The sequence below is a fragment of the Scyliorhinus canicula genome, chromosome 14, assembly GCF_902713615.1.
Source record: "Scyliorhinus canicula chromosome 14, sScyCan1.1, whole genome shotgun sequence".
NCBI classification, from domain to species: domain Eukaryota; kingdom Metazoa; phylum Chordata; class Chondrichthyes; order Carcharhiniformes; family Scyliorhinidae; genus Scyliorhinus; species Scyliorhinus canicula.
The window spans coordinates 41,279,000-41,302,904 of NC_052159.1; the positions used below are offsets into that span (position 1 = coordinate 41,279,000).

The window sequence follows — 23,905 nt, forward strand, 5'->3', positions numbered from 1 at the left end:
CGGAAGATTGTGCTACATTGACGAATGTAATGAAAAAACTGGACAATCGTATTGGTAGAACCTTTATCTCCCAGCGTTAGATACCAAGTCCTAAGGAATTAGTTCAATTTATATCTCTCGAGGCAGAATGCCAACAGCAGCAAGGATAAGTGGTTCCTCCACACCGCCTCCACATTCAAAGGATGATCCTCCCCCTCCTCCAGCTTGATGCCATCACTCGCCCTGTCCGCATTCCGAAGATCCATTCACTATTCTTCGATTACCCCCAACACCTCATCCCCCTCCCATAACGCCTCCCCATACAATTGCAGGAGATGTCTTTATTGTCCAAAACTTCCAGATGAAGCAGCGATATGCTTGTACTACTTTAAGTTTAGAATACGGAATTTGCTGGTTTATTCTTCACAGCTGACCAATTGGGTGACCACTTTGCAGAACGCTTCCACTCCATCTGCAAACTGAACTTTCATATGCTTGCCATTTTGATTAACCATCTTGATTGATCTCGCACTCCTATTTCTGTTCTTTGCCTGTTGCATTATTTGAAATCCAACACAAGCTGGAGGAACCCCACCTCTTTTGATTAGGCACTTTCCAGCCTTCTGGCTACGACATTTGAGGTCAACTTCAGGCCATGAACTCTGACCATGTTTTGATTCTGTTTTTCAGCCATGTGCTAGTTTTAGTCTGTTTTTTCAAGTTTTGCTTTTGGACAGAGTTGATCATTATTTAGACATTTACACTCACTTTGGACATGTGCTTTGTCAGTTTACTAGAACCTTTGCCACTCTCTTTGCCTTTTGATCGAAGTTGTCTTTGTCATTCAATCTCTCTTGCTTCTCAGACCTTCCCTTTGTTTTTCCTCCCCTCTGCCCTTTCAATAGCATAAACCCATCACCTTTCTAGCTTCCTTCAGTTCTGAAGAAGAGACCAGACACAATTTATGAGACTAGATAGACCTTAACTGCAGTATTGCACTCCATTCTATGTGTCAGGCTATAGAAAGGATTTGAGTGCATTGGAGAGTGCAGCGGAGATTTACAAGAATGGTTCCAGGGATGAGAAACTTGTGATAGTATGGCTAGAGAGATCATATTACCTTAGAACCAAGCTGCCATTGGTACAGCAGCCTCGCTGCCCATTGGCCCATGCAAGTCATGTGCCTCTCTGCCAATTGGTTGTGGCTGGTCATGTGACTCCCCACCGATTGGCTGAAGTTGGTAGCTCTGCCTACAAGGCGGGGTATAAGAGCTCGTACCGGCTGGCAGTCGGCCTTTCTCTGTACGACCACTGCCGGGCTGACAGCTAGCGTATTAAAGCCTGTTGTTTGGAACTTCACTACGACTCGAGTCCAATTGATGGTGCATCAATTTAATACACTAGACTTTGAAAAAGGAACTACGGATCAAGCCAGAATGCCTCCAAATCAGCCCGCATGCTGCAAACGCGTCAGCAACTTTTAAACATTGGCTGGCGTGCTATAAAAGTTACCTCACTACTGCAGAAAATCGCCCAACGAAGGAGCAGAAACTCCACATCCTCCACTCGTGCGTGGGCACCGCCGTTTACTCTATGATAAGAGGACGAACTGGACTATGATGTCGCTATGGATCTACTAAAAGGACACCATCAGGCCAGTAAACCAGGTCTAACCGCGGCATCTCCTGGCAACAAGGCAACATTTCCCCGGTGAGTCTCTCGACTAATTCTGTCGGGCCCTCATTGTCCTAGGGAGAAATTGCGCCTGCCTGCAGGTCACTGCTGCGGAGCACACTGAATTCTTGATCAGGGAAGCCTTCGTGGCAGGCATGCAGTCACCCCAAATACGCCTGAGACCTTTAGAAAAGGACACTCTCAGCCTCACTGAGGCATGGACCCTTGCATCCTCTTTGGAGGTCGCTGACCGCAACGTGCGCGCGTATGCCCCCGGCCGCGCGGCAGCCCCTTGGGCAACGTGGCACCCCCCCCCCGCCGACTCGGACTCCCAGACCTGCGCTGCAGGATGCCCCGATAAGGCCACGGGCCCCCGCTGCTATTTCTGTGGGCAGGCCAAGCACCCCGGCCCGCACCGCAGTCTGCAAGAGCTGCGGCAAAAAGGGCCATTTTGCGGCCATCTGCCTCTCCAAGTCCGGGACGGGTCCCCCCCCTTGCACTCCTAGGGCTCCGTGCGGCCCGTGGACCTCGCTGCCTCCACCCCCCCCACTGCCGCGAGTGATTCCCAATCGCTGCCATCTCGGGCCCCCGATGCCACGTGCGGCCCGCGGGCGCAGCCATTTTGGGCCCCCGACTCCACGTGCGACCCCCGGGTGCCGCCATCTTGTTCATCCCCCACCACGTGCAGCCGAAGGGTGCCACCATCTTGGATCGACACAGAGGACCCCGCAAGCGATTACTCCGTATTGGATGACGACTCAGAGTTCCTGCCGCGACTCGCCTCGGTGACGCTGGATCAATCACGGCCCCGCACGCTTTCCACGGCGACCACACAGATCCACCTCAACGGTCGCGAGATGAGCTGCCTACTGGACTCCGGGAGCACAGAGAGTTTCGCCCACCCCGACACGGTAAGACGCTGCGCGCTCCCCGTTCACCCAGTAAAGCACAAAATCGCTCTGGCATCTGGTTCACACTCAGTCCAAATCACCGGGTGCTGCCCCCCCCCCCCTTCTGTCTGCAGCCTCGCGTCCCTCAAGGTCGACCCCCCCCCCCCCCCCCCTTCCCTGTTTGCAAACCTCACCCCGGATTGCAAACCCGTCGCCACCAGGACCAGACGGTACAGTGCCCAGGACCGGACCTTCATCAGGTCAGAGGTCCAAAGGCTGCTGAAGGAAGAGGTCATAGAGGCTAGCAACAGTCCCTGGCGAGCACAAGTGCTGGTGGTTAAGACTGGGGGGAAAAACCGAATGGTCATCGATTACAGTCAGACCATCAACAGGTTTACGCAGCTGGACGCGTATCCTCTCCCCCGTATCTCCGACCTGGTTAACAGGATCGCGCATACAAAGTCTTTTCCAAGGTGGACCTCATGTCCGCCTACCACCAGCTCCCCATCCGCGCGAGTGACCGAAAGTACACTGCGCTTGAAGCGGATGGGCGACTCTACCACTTTTAAGGGTTCCATTTGGTGTCACGAATGGGGTCTCGGTCTTCCAGAGGGAGATGGACCGAATGGTTGACCAACACTGTTTACGAGCCACCTTCCCGTATCTCGACAATGTTACCATCTGCGGCCATGACCAGCAGGACCATGACACCAACCTCCGAAAATTCCTCTGTACCGGAAAACCCCTTAACCTCACTTACAATAAGGATAAGTGCATGTTTAGCACCGACCGACTAGCCATCCTCGGCTACGTAGTGCGTAACGGAGTGATAGGCCCCAACCCCGAACGCATGCGCCCCCTAATGGAACTCTCCCCTTCCCAACTCCTTCAAAGCCCTCAAACGCTGTCTGGCGTTTTTTTCAGCCATTGTCGGCTTTAAATGACTGTTTGTATAAATCCTTTTCTGACTAAGTGAGACGCATGATGGCTCATTTTGATGCAGGAATTTGATTGAAATCGAACATTGCATTTGTGCTGCCTCTACAATTACTGTGCAAATAAACTTTGAGATGGAGCTCTTTTATGAACATTGGTTTTCCTCCTGAGGAATTTATCAAATTAACTGGAGTGTCAGTTTTGAGATCTGCAGGGACACTGCTGATTTGAATGACCTGTATCTGCACTTTATTTTTTGATATGGCTCCAGGCAACATCAAATGAGGCTACATTATGTAACCGCAGAGATCAGGACATATTTAGGAATGGGAACCAGTTAATGAAATGGAATAGAGGTTTGACAGGAAGGTCCAGAGGAAGTGTTATTCATGGATATCATTCCAGGCTGATTGTGTTTATACTATGACTCAAATGAAAGCAAATACAGGGTAATACTCTCCAGGGCTGCTTTCCCACTCCTGTGGGGGAGGAGATCAGATCAAGAAATTTCTTGACTCATTAGAAAGTGTCGTCTTCTGAGGACCCAGATTTGAGTCCCAGCCCTGGGTCACTGTCCTTGTGGAGTTTGCACGTTCTCCCCATGTCTGTGTGGATTTCAACCCCACAACCTGAAGATGTGCAGGATAGGTTGATTGGCCACACTAAATTGCCCCTTAATTGGGAAAAAAAATTGGGTGCTCTAAATTTATTTTAAAACAGTGCCGTCTTATCCAATGCTTGCTCCAGGCGTACGGGATAGAATCAGGCCCATCAACATTCCTGGATGCAGATTAGAGGCAGCCACAGAGCTGGTCACCTAATTGTTTGACCTTCCTGCCCTCACCCTATAATTTCTCCCTACCCGCTCTCCATGCCTACCCTGCCAACTTGTCCCTCACTTCCCCCTGTGGCCCATTGTAGTTCCAATGCCAAATCATGCCAACCCATCCTCCACCATTGACCCTTAAACCCTCCATTCCAACTCGACAAGTAAATCTACCATGGACAGATGAACATAGAATTATGTGGAAAGCAGCCATAATGATGGCCCTTGGGGAAATTTCAACAAACATCTATGTAACTGTTGGAACAGAAATTTTAAGCTCCCAATGATACGGGCAGTTTTTTATTTTTAAAGGGCTGGGATTTAATTAACTTCCACAGCACAACAATTCTACAGACCATATCCACCCTTCAGATCATTTGTGTCTCCTCTTAAAAATTCATAACGCCCACACTGTGGGTTGAGTTCCTTACCACAATGAAAATGAGGTCTGTTTGAATTCTCTGCTGGGATGGGTAGCTCTGGAAATTTGACAACTTGCTGGACCTGCTCCGTACAAGTGTGCTAACACAATTGTTGCTGCGGGTTGGGATGTTGGCAAGTGCGGGATGGAGTCGGGCCTGCCAATCCCAGAAACACAACAGCACTGGCTACGTGGATGGGCAATAGCTGGGGTGGATGAAGGTGAAACATCAGTTCAACAGAGTGTTGTTTTGACAATTTAAGTGAGTTGTTGACTTTGTTTTAAAGTGGTTATAATACGTTGTTTCAGTGGTCTCTTTGTCCGTGTGAAGTGTTTGGAGCTTCTGTTATTGATACTTTAATGACCTTCTCTGACATGTTTGTAGGAACAGGAGTCTTTCCAAATGATTTTTGAATGGGTATTTTTTTTTTCGTTTACCCCTCAGCAGCTCCATCTCAGTAATTTCCCTTGTTAGTATGTGGCTCATTGGTGATACTGGGTGAATGGATATGGGAGGAGAATGAGTTGACATGAACAATGTGAGGGACCATGGGGAGTGACTGGGGATCATGGGGATGACTGGGGATATCCGTTAGCATGGAAGACGTTCTGAATGTGCCTCTGAAAAACTTTCTGAATTCAAACTGTTGTCCATGACTCCTATCAGGGTCCGTAAAACATCAGCCATGGAGAATTTAGACGATTGGGTCGGTAGTGCAGGGTGTGGGCTCGATACCCACACCTTTGGTCCAAACAAGTGACAGTGGGGACAGGGATGTCAGAATTTGAACCCTCCTACCATTTTAAATGGCTCGAGTCGTTCTGGCCTGGCACAAATCCTGGTCATAATTTCAAGAGAGGAATATTTCTAGAACAATGGTCTGTTGCAGGGAGAAAGAGAAAATAGAACTGCAGAATCTGTTGTGAACACGGCAGATTAAATATTCAATCCAATGGATTAAAATTCGCTTTCCAATAAACCTGTCACACATTATCAGCTGCAGTGCTTGTTAATTCTCAATTACTAGTGAAATATCTGCACAACTACCAACTTGTTGAAGTCCTTCACTTTGGGAATTTGCTTTTATTTTGTGCATGAGAAATTTGCAGCTTGATCTAGCTGCTAGCTCACAAATAATTGGATAAGATAGTGGTACTGAAGGGTTCATGATACAATCTTTCTACTGTTTCCTGTTATGAGAAGTTGTTTGCGTGTTCTGTGCATCTGCGTGTTCTGTGCATCTGCGTGTTCTGTGCATCTGCGTGTCCTGTGCATCTGCGTGTCCTGTGCATCCATACCTTGCAAGGCAGCATATTATTTTTAATGATGGTGTGAATTATAGAACATAGAACAGCACAGCACAGGCCCTTCCGGCCCTCAATGTGCCGAGCTTTGTCTGAAACCAAGATCAAGCTATCCCACTCCGTCATTCTGGTGTGCTCCATGTGCCTCTCCAATAACCGCTTGGTCCGAAACCCCTTAAAATCTGCACCTTGTTTAATTAGGTGTAACTGGTGATGTCATTTAAAATTAGACAAACAGCAGGACTGGGCCCGAAATAGCAGTCTGATTAACTAGTTTGATTTTCAAACTGAATTTTTTTACAACAGAATATTTTAGCTTTCATCTCCATCTTGTGTGCACGTCCCCATCTTCAATTTGGCCCATGTAACGGTGATTTTATTTTGAGGCTTTTAGTTTCCTGTTTGTGTCTGAAAACCTTTTTTTTAATGTGCCTAGCTGTTTGGACAGCCTGATGGCAATACTCCTGGGATGCCCAATAAAGAACGCAGCAATCAGTGATGTATCATGCATTTGTTTATTTATTTATTCAAGGGATGTGGGCATTGCTGGCTAAGCCAGCATTTATTGCCCATCCCCAAGTGTCCTTAAGAAGGTGGTAATGAATCACAGCAGTCCCTGTGGTGCCAGTATATCCACAATACTGTTAGGTAGGGAATTCCAGGATCTTGACTCAAGTAACAGTGAAAAAATGGTGATGTACTTCCCAGTCAAGATGGTGAGTGGCTTGGAGGGAAACACAGGTGGTGGTGTTCCCATGCACCTGCTGCCCCTGTCCTTCGAGGTAGTAGAGGTTTGAGAGTTTGGGAGGCACTGTCAAAGGAGCCATGTTGAGCTGCTGCAGGGCATCCTGGTCCGCACTAATGTCTCTGGCATCGGTAAGGAAGAAGTGAATGCTGGTGTGCCAGCCACACTACTTGTCCTGGATGGTGTCAAGCTTCTTGTGTTGGAACTGCAGTCATCCAGGCAAATTAGGGTCTTCCGTCACATTCCTAATGTGAGCATTGTAGATAGCGGGCAGGCTTTGAGGAGTCAAGAGGTAAGTTCCTCATCTCAGGATTCCTAGCCTCTGACCTGTTGCCACCGCAGTATTTATATGGCTGGTTCAGTTCAGTTTCTGGTCAATGAGATGCTGATATTGGGGGATTCAGTGATGAGAATGTCATGGGGAGATGGTTAGATTCTTTCTTGTTGGAGAATATTTATGTAGTAGAAAGGTGGCCCAAAACCCGACACAGGAGTATGAACAGACACGTTGCCGAACTACATTAGGAAATATTGGGACAAATGACCAAATGCTTGGTTAAGAGGATAGGTTTGAAAGAGTGTTTTAAAGGAGGAGAGAGAAGTAAAGATGCAGTGAGGTTGAAGGAACAATTCTAGAGCTCAAGGCCTAGGTAGCTGAAGGCATAACGGTCAGTAGTAGAGCGGATTCACAAGAGACCAGTTAGAAAATGACTTGCAAAAGTCTTGTTTACACTATTGATTTTCCACTGAAGTACAAGCAGTGAACTGAACAGTGCAGCCAAGAGTTAGACGCCCCGATCTGCTTGAGAGGGGGAAGCAGTGACAGAGTGTAGGCGTGGTATTGTCGGAGGTGGCAGAGAAGTGAGGCGATGGCAGTTTTCTGCATCGTTGCATTGTTTGAAATCCCTGGACTTACATTTGAACTGAGGGTCTGTAGACTTACTGCTGTTTCCTAAATGGAATGGTTTTAAGAATTGTTAGATCCACTGAGGCCAAACTCCTTCACGCATGTTTTTTCATCACTTTGTTATTTCACAAGGCACATTTCTTAATCGCAGCTTCCTGTGTGCAGAGTGACTGATGAAACCTCAAAGAGCATTCTTATCTTGCTAAATCTTACAGCATAGCAAAATAGGAGAATGAAATGTAATGCATAATTTCTGTAACGTATTTATTCTTCCATGTGAAATATGAAAAATTAACACATTTGCATTGATCTTTCAGAGTGAAGACTCTGATGAAGATGATTTGTGCGCAATTAGCGACAAGTGGACCTTTCAAAGGAGCAGTAAGAGGTGGTCACGACTGGATGACATTGACGTGCTATTTCCCAGGCAACATAGTCATCTTTCTGCAGGTGGCATGAAACTAAAAAATACAACTAGCAGTGAGAGCGTACTCACAGACCTCAGTGAACCAGAGGTTTCCTCCATTCACAGTGAAAGCAGCGGAGGAAGTGATAGCAGGAGCTTGGCTGGTAGAACTGTCGAAACAAACTGCGCAACCACAGAACACCCAGAAAGCTATCTGCGGAACTGTGCTGAAACCACAGCAATGCCAGACTCCACATCGCTGAATAGTTTGTTGCCACAGACTCCAAAAGAATTTACAAACTACAGTTTTGGTCTTAAACCTGAAAACAATGCAAAAACGAAGGCTAAGAATTTACTAAAGTGTATGGAAACATTAAGACCAAGGGCTTCTCATAAATTAAAGGGAAGTCTGCGATCTGGAGCCCTGGTTATTAGCTCACCTGTGCTGCAAATGGAGCCCGAGTCACTGAAGACCATGCAATGTATAGAGATAGCAAATGGAAACCTGGATGAAAAAGACGAAAGCAAGAGCGGATTTTCGTCATCAACTCAGTCCAGCAGTGATAGTCACTCCGAAACCAGCAGTAGCGCTGTAAGTACACCGTGCTTAAAATCCCGAAAGAGAAGGTTTGACAGCAAGCGGAGTGGCATGTACCTTGAGGATGTTGATATCATGTCAGGAACAACGAAGCAGGTGGCAGATCAGAATCGTAGAAATGAATTTCGTTCCCAGGAAAACCTTGTTGTTCACATTCCGAAGGATCACAAACCAGGTACCTTTCCAAAGGCACTTTCCATTGAAAGTCTTTCCCCGACTGATAACTACAGTCCTGTAAACTGGCGGACTGGAAGTATCTCTCTGGGAAAACAGAAGTGCAGCATTAACAAACCCAAGAATTGTTACCCAAAAGGGAGTAGAATCAGCATCTATGACAATGTACCTGGATCCCATTTATATGCCAGCACTGGTGATTTGATTGACCTGGAAAAAGAGGATATTTTTCCTCACTTGGATGATATCTTACAGCATGTAAATGGACTTCAGCAGATTGTTGACCATTGGTCAAGAAATGTGTTACCTGAAATACAGGATGATGAACTCTCAGTTTGTGAACAGCAATTCCACTCGTCCAATCAAATAATGCTGGACTTTGAAGGGCATTCAATGTCAGATGGTCAAACTACTCCCAGTGACTTTGATCGTGATGGTCAATCCCTTAATGAATCTGAAGCCGTAGGATTACGAGATCGCAGGGACTCTGGAGTGGGTGCATCTTTAACCAGACCTAGCAGGTTGGTAACCAAAATATGATTTGTTCATTCGGGCATGGAAGGTCAACAATACTAATGCAAATGAAAAGTAAGCTTAATGAAGTTTACGCATCATTTAATCTATTGACAATTTGACAATGTCAACCAATATAAAGCAATCCATAGCTGAAATGTCAATAAGGCAATCGACTCTTTTTTTTTAAATCATTCTCTTGCCATCTGCTTTCTGCGAGTAATTTAGACACCTTCAACTGAAGTTTATCAATGTGAACATGATTGCTAGGTACATCAGGGAGTATTTTCTGAAGCAGCTAATGATTCTCAATATATTGAAATCAGTACTGATATTCATGAAGGAAAAGGAATCCAAAGTAAAAGATTAAAGCTTTATTTTCAATTCTATAATAAACCAGAGACCTGCAGGAAATAATAGTCCTGTGGCTTTAGTTAGGCATTCAATTAAACCTGCAATAATTCTAGCAATTAATAATTTCATCCACCTGGAACCTCCATTTGTGATGTTAATCAGAAACGTAATACCATAATAAGATAGACAGAAAAAGCCTGGTTCGTTTTAACTTGGTTTGACAGGTGGAAAATCTACAGGATCAGGTGGGCAGACAGTAGGTAGCACTACTGCCTGAGCACCAGGTATTTGATTCCAGCTTTGTGACTGTGTGGAGTTTGCACTTTCTCCTCATGTGTGGATTCCTCCAGGTGCCCCAATTTTCCCCCATAGTAATCCGTCATGTTTAAAAAAAAAAGAAAAATGCCCCTTAGTGTTCAGGGGCGTGCAGGTTAGGTTATGGGGGCAGGGTGGGGTGGGTGGGAAAGTGGACCTGGGTTGAGTGCTCTTTCAGAGACTCGGTGCAGACTCAATGGGCCAAATGGTGTCTCTCTGCACTGTACAGATTCTATGATCTACTTCATAGATGAGGTAGGGATTCTGTTAGTTTTGGACTCTGCTCAATATCACACTCCATTGGTTGAATGTAGGCTTGGATGGGGTGTAAAATCAACATTGTATCTGATCCCATCAAGCGGTTTTGGTTAAATTGCCCTCATAGTTTATATTGGAGTAATGTAAAAATATGTAGAAGTCATAATTAAACAACAACTGTCCCATCCTGAGGGACTGGACCATTTCCGTCAAACATTCTCAAACCTGTAAGTTACACGTTTTGATTGCTTAAGATGCCCAGATAATTGAAATTTGGGGACCACCAGTGATTTTGGGCAGCTTTACTTCAAAACTGAAGAACACTGGTTCAGACATAAAAGTACCAAATCTGAAGGATACAAGGTGAGTCAAGTTTTTCCCAGTGGAACCCTTAACAGTGATTTTGATAAGTTGTCAACGTTTATAAACCATCCCTTAATTTTTTCCAATAGTCTCCTCTTTGATTCCTGAAAGTCTACATACGTCACATCTACTATACTTTCTGACTCCACCCTGACCTCAGCCACAATATATTTGTCATTTCCTGAAATTCTGTCAGGTTTGTCGATGAACCTTTTTCTTTTCTGAAATCCTAGTTGGCTGCCTCTAATTATAATCTACTCTATTGGTATAACATGATGTTCTAATTAAATTCAATTGGAGTTAAGGCCCCAGCCAGATTAGCCACTATCTTATTGAATAGTGGAGGAGACTTGATGGGCAAAGTGGTCGACTGGTCCTTTTACTTATGATTTTATGATTTTTGTGAGTATTGTGACAAGGCCACTTGCAAAAACAATTGGCAAAAACAATATGTCAGGTTAATTATTGTAGTCGCGTGAAAAGCTTGATGGCATAGGAAAGGAAGGAGATGCAGTGATATCACAAATTCCAGGTTTCTAGTTCAGAGCTTTTAAAGAATTAGCTCAAAGCAGTTACTTCTGGGGGTAAAAATCAGCTTTAGTATTGCAGTCTTTAATCCTCTGATCAAGAGAGAAGAATTAACATTGATGGTTATGGCAGCAAAGCTGTTTTAGCAGTTACCTAAGGCCAGTCACTTTGGTTCTTCAAATCCTTCTCCATTCTGGTCCAAGTAATTAATTTCTTTGTAATTCATCCAATACTCTTGAGAGGTCCTGTGTGCTTAACCGGTCAATGGTCTGATATCCTGTAAGGTTCTGTACCATTTTGTATCATTAACGTTCTATGAGTTTGCATGGAAACATGTGTCACTGATCTGTTACTGCAAGAGGCTCCATGGTTTGATAAATGGATGAGACTCTGCCATTTTGTATCACTGGTTTTACTCACAATGTCCCATGTGTTTTTGCATCACTGGTCTGATCTCTTGTAAGGTTCCATGTTATTTTGTTTCATGAGCCGAGTTATGAATCGATAGGCAAAGGTTAATAAATATTAAAGCAACTGGCTGTTTGTAGAGAATTACAGGCAGAATAGAACCAATGCGCAGGGTATGAGGGGGTAAAAGGGCGAAGAATGGCACTTTGGCTATGAGGAGAGGCTGAATGAACTAGGATTGTTTTCACTGGAAAGACGGAGGCTTCGGGGAGTCCTGATAGAGGTCAACAAAATTGAGGCATAGACAGGGTGGATAATGATGTTTTTTCCAAGGGTGAAAGTGTCAATTACAAGGGGCACAGGTTCAAGGTAAGAGGGGGAAAGTTTTTTTTTAATAAATTTAGAGTACCCAATTCATTTTTTTTCGAATTAAGGGGCAATTTAGCGTGGCCAATCCACCCAGCTTGCACATCTTTTTGGGTTGTGGGGGCGAAACCCATGCAAACACGGGGAGAATGTGCAAACTCCACACTGACAGTGACCCAGAGCCGGGATCGAACCTGGGACCTCGGCGCCGTGAGGCTGCAGTGCTAACCCACTGCGCCACCGTGATGCCCAAAAGGGGGAAAGTTTAAGGGAGATGTGTGGGTAAGTTTTTCATGGGGAGAGTGGTGGGTGCCTGGAACGTGCTGCCAGAGGATGTGGTGGAAGTAGGCACATTAGCAACATTTAAGAGGCATCTGGATATGGGTATATGAATAGGGAGGAAATAGAGGGATATGGACCGAGTAAGGGCAGAAGAGTTTTTTCAGTAGGGCATCATGATTGGCACATGTTTGGAGGGTCTGTTTCTGTGCTATACTGTTCTTCTTTAAGTCGTACTGTTCATTCGACTAGCTGGTGCAGACACGATGGGCTGAATGGCCTGCTTCTAAAGCGTAAGTGATTATTGGATTTCACCTATATCACGAATAACCATAAGACATAGGAGCAGAATTAGGCCATTTGGACCACCGAGTCTCTTCTATCTTCCATCATTCTATCATAGCTGATGTCTTTATATTCCCTTTTCCCCTGTCTGCTCTAATCTTGGTAATGCTGCTGAATTTTTTAGTTGAACTGAATTTGTTTCTTAAAGAAAATTGGTACCCTATTTTAGTTTTATTCCCCACAATGAAGTAGATTATCATAATTACTTTATAGGTTTATTGCAAATTAAGTGATTACTTGTGCTTATCCAACTGCTGCTGCTGTTCTCTAAATTTTTGTAATTTTCAAGTTGATCAGGATAATTTGCCTTCAGATTGGTTGGTGTTGCTGGTATCGAACCTCTCTTTCCCTACTCAAGCATGGGAATAAAATTCAAGATGGACTCCTCACTATGGCTCTGTTTACCTCGTAACGGGACCAGAATACTCAGCCAAACCAATATGCCAGCCACTACAAAGGTCATGATCAGATCTGTAACATGTTGTTTTGTTTTAACAAGGCAGGGAATTTAGTTGAATGTTTTTGGCAATTCCGCTACCAATGTGATTGTTATGACATAGTTATTTAATCAGCGTAATGTTCTGCTTTGCAATACATAGTTAATGATTTTTAAATTTCACAGGGTTCTGCTCCATTTTACACCGTAAGACACAGGAGCTGAATTAGGCCACTCGTCCCATCAAGTCTGCTCCACCATTCAATCATGGCTGATATTTTTCTCATCCCCATTCTCCTGCTTTCTGCCCGTAACCCCGACCCCCCCCTTATTAATCAAGAACTTATCTATCTCTGCCTTCAAGACACTCAGTGACTTGGCCTCCACAGCCTTCTGCCGCAAAGTGTTCCGTAGATTCACCACCCTCTGGCTGAAGAAATGCCTCCTCACCTCTGTTTTAAAGGATCAGATTGAGGTTGTGCCCTCTAGTTCTAGTTTTTGGTTCTAGTTTTTCCTTCTAGTGGAAACATCCTCTTCACGTCCACTCTATCCCGGCGTCGCAGTATCCTGTCAATTTCAATAAGATCTCCCCTCATCCTTCTCAAGTCCAACGAGTACACACCGAGTCCTCAACCGCTCCACATATGACAAGCTCTTCATTGCAGGAATCATTCTTGTGACCCTCCTCTGGACCCTTTCCAAGGCCAGCACGTCCTTCCTTAGATACGAGGCCCATTACTGCTCACAATACTCCAAATGGGATCTAACCAGAGCCTTATACAGCCTCAGAAGTACATCCCTGGTCTTGTATTCTAGCCCCCTCGACATGAATGCTAACATTGCATTTGCCTTCCGAACTGCCGACTGAACCTGCACGTTAGCCTGAAAAGAATCTTGAATGAGGACCCATAAGTTCCTTTGTGCTTTTGATTTCCTAAGCATTTCCCCATTTAGAAACTAGTCTATGCCTCCATTCCTCCTTCAAAAGAGCATAACCTCACACTTTTCCACATTGTAATCCATCTGCCACTTCTTTACCCACTCTCATAGCCTGTCTGCACCCCGTGCTTCCTCAATACTACCTGTCCCTCTGCATATCTTTTGCATCATCTGTAAACTTGGCAACAGTGCCCTCAGTTTCTTCTTCCAGATCGTTAATGTATATTGAAAAGACCCCTGAGGTATACCACTAGTCACCGGCTGCCATCCTGAAAAAGACCCCTTTTTCCAATCCTCTATCCATGCTATAATCTTAACACCATGGGCTCTTAACTTATTTAACAGTCTTCTATGTGGCACTGTGTCAAAGGCCTTCTGAAAATCTAAATAAATCACATCCACTGGCTCGCCTTTGCCCAAGTTCCTTGTTACCACCTCAAAAAACTCTAACAGATTTGTCAGACATTACCTTCCCTTGGCAAAGCTGATTCAATCCTATTTTCTTATGCACGTTCAAGTACTTTGCCATCTCGTCTTTAATAATGGACTCTAAAATCTAACCAATGACTGAAGTCAGGCTAACCGGCCTAAAATTTCCCGTCTGCCTCATTCCCTTCCTTTTTTTAAAATTTAGAGTACCCAATTCATTTTTTTTCCAATTAAGGGGCAATTTAGCGTGGCCAATCCACCTATCCTGCACATGTTTTGGGGGTGAAACACACATAAACATGAGAATGTGCAAACTCCACACAGACAGTGACCTAGAGCCGAGATCGAACCTGGGACCTCGGCGCCGTGAGGCTGCAGTGCTAACCCATTGCCCCACCGTGCTGCCCCGACCTCTCTTAAACAGGGGTGTTACATTAGCCATTTTCCAGCCTCTGGAACACACTCTGCCTCGAGTGATTCCTGAAAGATCACCGCAAATGCCTCCTCAATCTCCTCCGCTATCTACTTTAGAACCCTGGGGTATAGTCCATCTGATTCAGATGATTTATCCACCTTCAGACCTTTCAGTTTCCCCAGAAGCTTCTCCTTCGTGATGGCCAGTACACTCACCACTACTCCTGGATTTCTCTCATCTCACTGGTGTCTTCCACCGTGAAGACTGATGCAAAGTAACTATTCAGTTCCTCTGCCATTTCTTTGTTTCTTACTACTTCTCCAGCCTCATTCTCCAGTGGTCCAATGTCTATTCTTGCCACTCTCTTGCCTTTTATATATTGAAAAAAAACTCTTGTCTTTTATATTGCCAGCTGGCTTACGCTCACATTTCAATCTCTCCCCCCCCCCCCCTTCTCTGATTTCCCATTAATCCTCACCTCTTATGCTTTTTCTTTTGCTTTTGTGCTGTCCTTGACTTCCCTCATCAGCAATGGATGCCTCGTCCTCTCCTTAGCATGTTTCCTCCTTCTTGGGATGAATTTCTGTTGTGCCTCCAGAAAACCCCCAAAAGCCCCTGCCATGGCTGTTCCACTGTCTTCCCTGCTACCCAATCCATTCTGGCCAGCTCCTCTCATTTCTTTACCTTTATTTAATTGTAATACCATTACATCTGATTCCAGCTTCCCTTCAAACAGCTTCTTCCCCTCAAACAGCAGGGTAAATTCTATCATATTGTAGTCACTGTCCCCTCCGGATTCCTTCACCTTGTTTCCTAATCAAGTCTGCCTCATTATACAGTACCAAACCCAGAATTGCCTGTTCCCTAGTAGGCTCTGTCACAAGTTGCTCCAAAAAAAATCTCTTCGACATTCCACAAATTCCTTTAATTGGGATCCACTAGCAACCTGATTTTCCCAGCCCACCTGCATATTGAAGTCCCCACCTGCATATTGAAGTCCCCAATGATTATTGGAATATTGCCTTCCGTGTATTCTTTTTCTATCTCCTGATTTATTTTCTGCCCCACATCCTGACTACTGCTCCGAGGTTGTACATAACCCCCATCAGGGTCTTTTTACTGTTGCGATTCCTCAACTCTACCCACACAGATTCTTTGCCTTCTTATCCTATATTGCATCTTGCTATCAATTTAACTTCATTCCTTACTAACAATACAACCCTTCCCCATTTGCCCATCTACCTGTCCTTTCGATAGGATATTCAGATCCCAGCCCTGATCCCCTTGCAATCACGTTTCTGTGATGCCCGCAACATCATACCGGCCAATTTCAATGCGCGCAACAAGCACATTTGCCTTGTTGCGTATTGTGGGTGAATTTGGGTACAACACCCTCAGTCCTGCATTGACCACCTCCCTTCTCATATTTGTCACCTTTTTTGCTCTGCCTGAAGTTGGATTCCTGCCACCTCTTTACTGTCTGTTCTATAATGTGGTCTGGAAACTTTACTTAACTCTCTTGAGCCCTTGGCTCCTTTAACTAGTTTAAAGTCCTTCTCATTAACCAGCACTTCTACTGTCTTTAACTTTGATTTTCTAATTCTCCATACAAATAAACCCATCTTTCTTAAACCCCCCCCCCCCCCCCCCCCCCCATGATTCAGATGAAGACTGTCCCATCTTCCCCAGTACTGGTGCCAATGTCCCGTGACTTCACTGCCCATTTCTCCCACACCAATCTTTGAGCCATACATTTACCTCCTTCATCTTATTGATCCTGTGCCAATTAGCTCGTGGCTTGGGTAATCCAGGGATTATTACCTTTTTTGGTTCTGCTTTTTAGCTCCTAACTGTTCATACTCCCTTAGCAGAACATCTGTCTCTGTTCTACCTATGCCGTTGGTACCTACATGAACTACGGCAACTGGATCTTTACCCTCCTACTCTAAATTCCACTGCAGCCCAGATGAGATATCCCGAGCACCAGGCAGGCAACAGTACCTTGGGGATTCTCAATCCTGATCACAGAAGTGTCAATGCCCCTAACTATACTATCCCCAATTACGACTACAAGTCTTTTTCCCTACCCCACTTGAACGGCTCATTGTACCACCGTGCTATGGTCAGTTTCTTAAAATCCTGTTTTGATATTTTTTCACCTTGCTTCTAGGCGTCAGAGGTTACGGTGGCACAGTTTCCAGATTTCGCATCGTCTGAGCCTCACTTTAGCTTCACTACAGATCAGCAACCAGTCAGCAGCTCAGCTCAACCTGCTGCAAAAGTTTTCCCTTCTTCGTCTCACAGCTATAATGGAGAAATACTCACTTTCAAACAAACATGGCTGGACCTGGTGAGTTGCAGTTACATTGAGCATAGAACAAAAGAAAACAATGAAGCTTGAAACAGGTCAATAGTTCTCTTTTTATAAAACTGCAAAATTGGGTCTTCGTCATCAGAAATGGATAAAGCTCTTTTTAAATTAGCATTTTGACTTTCCATATTATAATAATAATTGCTTATTGTCACAAGTCGGCTTCAATGAAGTTACTATGAAAAGCCCCTAGTCGGCACATTCCGGCTAAATAGGAACTAAATAGGTTAAAGAAGAACTATTAGGGCCTATTTGCTAGGCACTTTGCAATCCTAGGGTTGGAAAATTGTGTGTAGGAAATGGACACATGTTTCTGAACAGTGGCTTATTGCCCTCTAGTTCATGTCTGAAGAAGGCATTCAGTCTTATGCTTATCTCCCTGCTGCAATTTTGGTTTGCTCGGAGATGGTTGTAAGGAAAAACAACCTCCAGGTTGTCTGCGATGAGGTCAGCATCTGAGGGTCCTCTGACCTCAAATTTGTTTGCAGGGAATTACACTGAACCGGTCCTGAATTTAGCTCCCCAATTATTTAGTGCTAGATTAGGGCCATGCTCGAGAGGTCCAGATCCAGGGTTGAGATGAACAAAACTTGCTTTGCAGAGCGCATTTACAGTACAGAGAATATTTTCATACTACTAAGGGGAAAAATAATATAATTACATGTCATCGCCATAAAACAGAAACTACTTGGCAATCGCACCTGGGTTATGAAGTCAGACCTTGAGACTTCGGGTGCGATTTAACGGAAATGAAATGGAGTCCCATGTAAAATGTGTTTAGCCGGGTGTTTCCTGGCATTGGCGCCGTCAAGAATGACCCCACCATCAAACAGGATTTTACTTCATTACTGGGCCTTGGGAGGAACGCCCCGCCACGGCTGCACTTAATCCCATTTTCTGCACTAACCAGCTTCACTCGCCAGTGCAGGAAGAGAACAAATGGTGCCCCGATCTCTAGATCCACCGCGGCCTCTGGACTCCACCAGCTCACCAATGAGGAGGTCATCAGGCCCCTCCCGCACCCCACCTCTTGGGGAAGTGCACCCCCAGGCCAGATCTCTGGCACAGGCATTATATCACCTTGGCACTGCCAGCCTGGCAGTGCCCCTGCCTGCCTGATAGTGCCACCCTGGCCCTTCTAAGGTGGCCAGGTGACACTGCCAGGGTGCCTGGGTCCCAGGTCGAGGGCAGCGAGCCTGATAGATGCGTTCATAAAGACAAGTTTTCTGATTCCTCACACCATCCAGCTTCCTTAGCTATGGCTCCACTTGACTAGGGAAAGAGAACAGTTGTAAGATAAAGCTATTTTACAGTTGCTATCATATTAGTTATTGATCTTGCAAAGCAACAGTTGAACTCAATTCATGTTTAACTGCAAAAATAACTTTTTAGTCCTGGAAGTACTCAGCAGGTCTGGCAGTATCAATGGAGAGAGAAACCGAGGTAACGTTTATACCGGGCATTTATTCTGTTTCTCTGCCACAGATGCTGTCAGACCTGCTGAGGTTTACCACCATTTTCTGTTTTTCAGATTTCCAGCATTCAGAGTTTTGCTTTGCTTTTTAAGAAAACGCTGGAGTCCCTTGATCCACTAAAGGAAAGATTACTTTGTTTTTCAGTATTCACTATGGATTAAACCAGTGTTTAAAGTTAAAACAACACCCACCGAGCATTAGTGCTTAATTGCATCTGCAAAAGTTGAAGTGAAAACAAAATGTTTTGGGAGCCCAGAGTATGTCTAGGAAATGCTTTGTTCTGGCAAGTACATTGTGCTTTGACCTGTAAAAAGGTGGAAGTTTGTCTCCACTTTTCACATCCTGTTGAACTAAATCAGAAAAAAATCACATGCCTGTCTTAAAGAACAGTTGGTGTTTATGCTTAGTCTCTTTGACCAAGTAATGAGTGATGTTAAATTAAATTAGTGGCCTGAAAGAGACTGCTGTCCTTCACCGTTGGAAGCTAGTTGGATTGATTGGGTGAATATATCTGGTCTAATGGGAATGAAGAGACCCAAGTAAAATTAGTTTATGGGACGTTCCTCCATTTGTCACCAAATATTTTAACCAATGAAAATAACCCAACATTGATATTTAGGGCCATTTATTTTCCTATGTGTATGTGCACTACTCAAATTCTTTTCCTTATCCCTGATTTTAGTCATTCAACCATTGGTGGTCGTGCCTTCAGTTACCAATGATGGCACCTTGGCTCTGGACTGTCTCCCTACTATACCTCTCCCTTTCTCCTTTTAATAGACTCTTTACAAGCATTTCTACCAAGCATTTGGTTTTCTGCCCTAACATCTCCTTATTTGGCTTAGTGTCTAATTGTGTATGGTAACCCTCTTGTGAAGAGTCTTGAAATGTTCTATTGCATTAGAAATATTATAAATACAAATTATTGTTGAAATCATTGTAAACAACCCTTGCCTAAAAATCTCTTTGAATGTTACATGCTTGTCCAATGTGCAAACTTATAGTTGGCACATATGACATGATTTGACTGTTCAGCCACTGTAGGGTAATTTTCACTAAATACTGACACCGTTTCTGAGTTTGTATGCACAAAGCTAATATCTCTGCATCTGAAGTAAAGTAGACTTTAGTTCAGCCACCTATTGGGATGAATATTTAAAGGAACAAGCTGTCTGCAACTCTTCAAGGAACACACACAACCATTTTGAGATCTGCAAAAGCACAGATGGATTCAGCAGAGTTATCCAAATTGTTCAGAGAGATTGAATGGCAACTTTCTTTTAGCACTACATGGTAGGTTTTAAACTTCTGGGACAGATGGGAAGGTATAAATTTTAAATTCCTGAACCTGATCCTCCTAACCCATCACCATTCACCCACTTTAATAGAGGTTTATTGGTTTTAATGCAGGCAAATCATGGGGAGACAGGCGGCCAACCCATGCTACCTGGGATGTAGGAGCGCCTCTAAGATCGTGCCTTGCTTTTATGTTTTTTTAATTCTGGCATGTAAAAGCAAGTGAGTAGGACTGGTTCCATAAGTCAGGGGCAGCACGGTAGCATTGTGGATAGCACAATCGCTTCACAGCTCCAGGGTCCCAGGTTCGATTCCGGCTTGGGTCACTGTCTGTGCGGAGTCTGCACATCCTCCCCATGTGTGCGTGGGTTTCCTCCGGGTGCTCCGGTTTCCTCCCACAGTCCAAAGATGTGCGGGTTAGGTGAATTGACCATGATAAATTGCCCTTAGTGTCCAAACTTGCACTTAGTGTTGGGTGGGGTTACTGAGTTATGGGGATAGGGTGGAGGTGTTGACCTTGGGTAGGGTGCTCTTTCCAAGAGCCGGTGCAGGCTCGATGGGCCGAATGGCCTCCTTCTGCACTGTAAATTCTATATCTATCTATGTATTGCACTGCATGTGGGCAGTGTTTCCTCTAGGCCCAACAAGCTTAACTTCCCCACGATCGGATCCCCATGATGTGGCAGATCCCAATCCCTTTTAATTCTTTTAACAGGTAACTATTGATGTAACACAGTCAGAATCATCCAAGGTTTGCGATTTAACTGACATTTTCGGATGATTCTCAGCGCAGACGATTGTCCATGAGAAGTTTGCTCTTCCTAGACAACTGCTGTGCAAACCTTACCTGGGAACTTCCAGGGTGGTGGCATTCCCCAGCACATCTATGGAGTACCCCTCCAAATCCAACACACTGAATCTAGTCATTTACAATCCATTCATTTAAACAATAATTAGGGATGCACTGTAATGTTTTGAATGAGCGCTTCGGCCAAGAGAGTGTCATGCTGATATTAAGTCAGTCATGTCTCCTTCAGCAAGTAATGTGATATGGTTTCTTATAGGTCGGTACCAAAATTCATGAAGAGGATGAAAGCCCCTGACTACAAAGACAAGAATGTTTTTGGTGTGCCTTTGATAGTTCATGTACAGAGGACAGGACAACCCCTCCCTCAGAGCATTCAGCAAGCCATGCGGTATCTGAGAAGCCATTGTCTGGATCAGGTACCAGAATGAATACATTGAAACAGACTAGATCTTTAATTATTTTAATTGATTGTCACATTTATTTCCTAGTATTAAAATTGATATTTGATCTAATAGCTTCATTGGAATGTCAGTTTTCATATGATTCAAAACAGCCAATTTGTCAAGAATTTCATGACCTAACAGGCTAAGTTTATTAGAGTGAGAAACATTTATTGTCAAATTTCTTATTTAAATAGGTAATTATTAAACTTTGTTGACTGACAACATAGACAAGGAGACATGGGTATTGTTTTTTCTAACTGAGGATGTGACATTGAGTAGCTAAACAATTTGGATGCAGACTGAGGAATGAGAAGTGCGTCCATTGATACCAATCCAGTCATCGACAAATAAATATGCCTGCTACTCATGATGATTAAATACAGTTTTCACTACAAATAGGCCAGTTTAGAGGCAATGTCGGTGCTGTAAAGTAAATCTCAACAAGTGGACCAAATGTTGTCTGGGCTAGAAAAACCCAATCTGTGCACTTTGTGGCATGCAAAATGTACACCCGACCACTGTGACTTTAAGAAGGATTTGTCTTTTGGGGTCAGTTCAGGGTGCGCAGTGCATTTTGTGAGGTACAATGGTGTATATAAGGAGTATGTGTGCAGAGATAGGATGATTAGAAGGCCCAGCTTGGTTTCCTATACAACAACCCAGATCACAAATGCCTGCTAAACCTCACCCGATCCTTTCCTTTCGCCCCCCCCCCCCCCCCCCCGCCCCTTAACATTTGCCATGCCACTTCTATGCTCCCCATGTATCCCCCATAGTCACACCCAGTATGCACTTTTTCACTGTGTCTGCGTAAGTGTCCTCCGGATGATCTATGTTCCCCCTGCAGTCCAAAGATGTGCAGGTTAGGTGGATTGGCCATACTAAATTGACCCTTGGGTGTCCAAAAGGTTAGGTTAGTTAACAGGGTTAGGGTGGAGGCACATGCCTAGATAGGATGTGAGGGCCTCCTTCTGCACTGTAATGATTCTTTCTATCATTTAGAGGGGGCAGGTTTAGCACAGTTGGCTCGTTGCAGCGTGGGTTTAATGACCGGCTGAGGTTATTCATGAAGGCCTGCCTTCCCACCCATGCCCTTCACCTGAGGTGTGGTGATCCTTCGGTTAAATCACCAGTAGTCAGCTTCAACACCCCCCCCACTTGGTGACTCTACCTTATCTTACTTTAATGATTCGATGTGCAGTTCTTGGGTAACATGCAATAGCAGTGGGAATTATTTTAAAATCATTAGAAAAATCTAAGAAAACCCTGAATTCAAACGGATAGTGAACCAAAAACCCATGGAAGAAAAAAGTTGCAATCTTGTAAATAGATTGCTAGAACATAGAATATAAGCCAATAATAAGAAACTGCATATTCTGCTTTTAAAGGCTTGTAAAAACTTCAGTCATTTTCGATCAATAAGACCAGCTGCTGAGCTGAAGTTTTTAAAACGCAGCTAAGTATTTCTAATGGAACGGTTGTCGTAACATAATTTTCCATTTCCCTGTCTGAACAGATGGCAGAACAGGCTCAAGGAGCCGAATGGCCTACTCCTATGTTCCCAGATAACCATTTCCATTTCAAAACCAAATGCCTATAAATTATCGGAAGGGAGCAGATATAGAGCATTTTTGCCACCTTCAGAAGCAGGGATTTTTGTTAACACAGCCAGATCTTAGAACTTAGAACAGTACAGCACAGAACAGGCCCTTCGGCCCTCAATGTTGTGCCGAGCAATGATCACCCTACTCAAAGCCACGTATCCACCCTATACCCGTAACCCAACACCCCCCCCCCCCCCCCCCCCCCCCCCCCCCCCCCCCCCCCCCCCCCTCCCCCTTAACCTTACTTATTAGGACACTACGGGCAATTTAGCATGGCCAATCCACCTAACCCGCACATCTTTGGACTGTGGGAGGAAACCGGAGCACCCGGAGGAAACCCATGCACACACTGGGAGGACGTGCAGACTCCGCACAAACAGTGACCCAGCCGGGAATCGAACCTGGGACCCTGGAGCTGTGAAGCATTTATGCTAACCACCATGCTGCCGCATCTGCCAGTCCAATTAAGTCAGAGCACACAAACATGATGGCAGAGAACATTGTTTTTACATTTTTGAATTCATTGTGGAACCTTCTCTATTTAGAAAAGTATTGTAATGGATGTGAACAATTACACAATGTTGGTCAATGTAATGATCAACACATGACGAATCATTGCATTAAAATGCATTTACAATACAGTATCTCTAATAGTGACATTTGAAGGTTTCAAACATTTTGCACTTGACTTTTAGAATGTCCCTGATTCTTCACACCAGTGCATATTTTCCAACTAGGGGAATAAATAGTGTGGGGCCAGCAATGTAGAGGGAAATTGGATTTCTGCCAAAAAAAAACAATTTATGTGGCCATTAACACACTGAAACGTGCCTCCGCACCATGATGAAAATTCAATCCAGTGTTCACTTGGATCAAGTGGCAAATACATTCGTGCCACACAAGTGCCAGGCAATGCCCATCTCCAACAAGAATTGATCTAAACCTCGTCCCTTGACATTCAATGGTATTGCCATTGCTGAATCCACCACTATCAACAATGTGAGGGTTACCATTGACCAGATACTGAACTGGCCTCTACAAGGCATAAGTCAGGAATGTAATGGAATACACTCCACTTGCCTGGATGAGTGCAGCTCCA

At 44.5% G+C, this 23,905-nt stretch overlaps 1 protein-coding gene across 4 annotated transcripts in view; it reads left to right on the forward strand.

Moving 5' to 3' along the window:
• Window positions 1-23,905, forward strand: part of stard13b (StAR-related lipid transfer (START) domain containing 13b) — a 636,160-nt gene that overhangs the window by 582,428 nt on the left and 29,827 nt on the right. For all 4 annotated transcript variants that reach the window (XM_038817804.1, XM_038817806.1, XM_038817805.1 and 1 more), the window contains 3 exons: window positions 8,001-9,382; window positions 16,980-17,159; window positions 21,016-21,175. In XM_038817804.1, coding sequence (XP_038673732.1) covers window positions 8,001-9,382; window positions 16,980-17,159; window positions 21,016-21,175 — 1,722 coding nt within the window. The remainder of the gene's footprint in view (window positions 1-8,000; window positions 9,383-16,979; window positions 17,160-21,015; window positions 21,176-23,905) is intronic.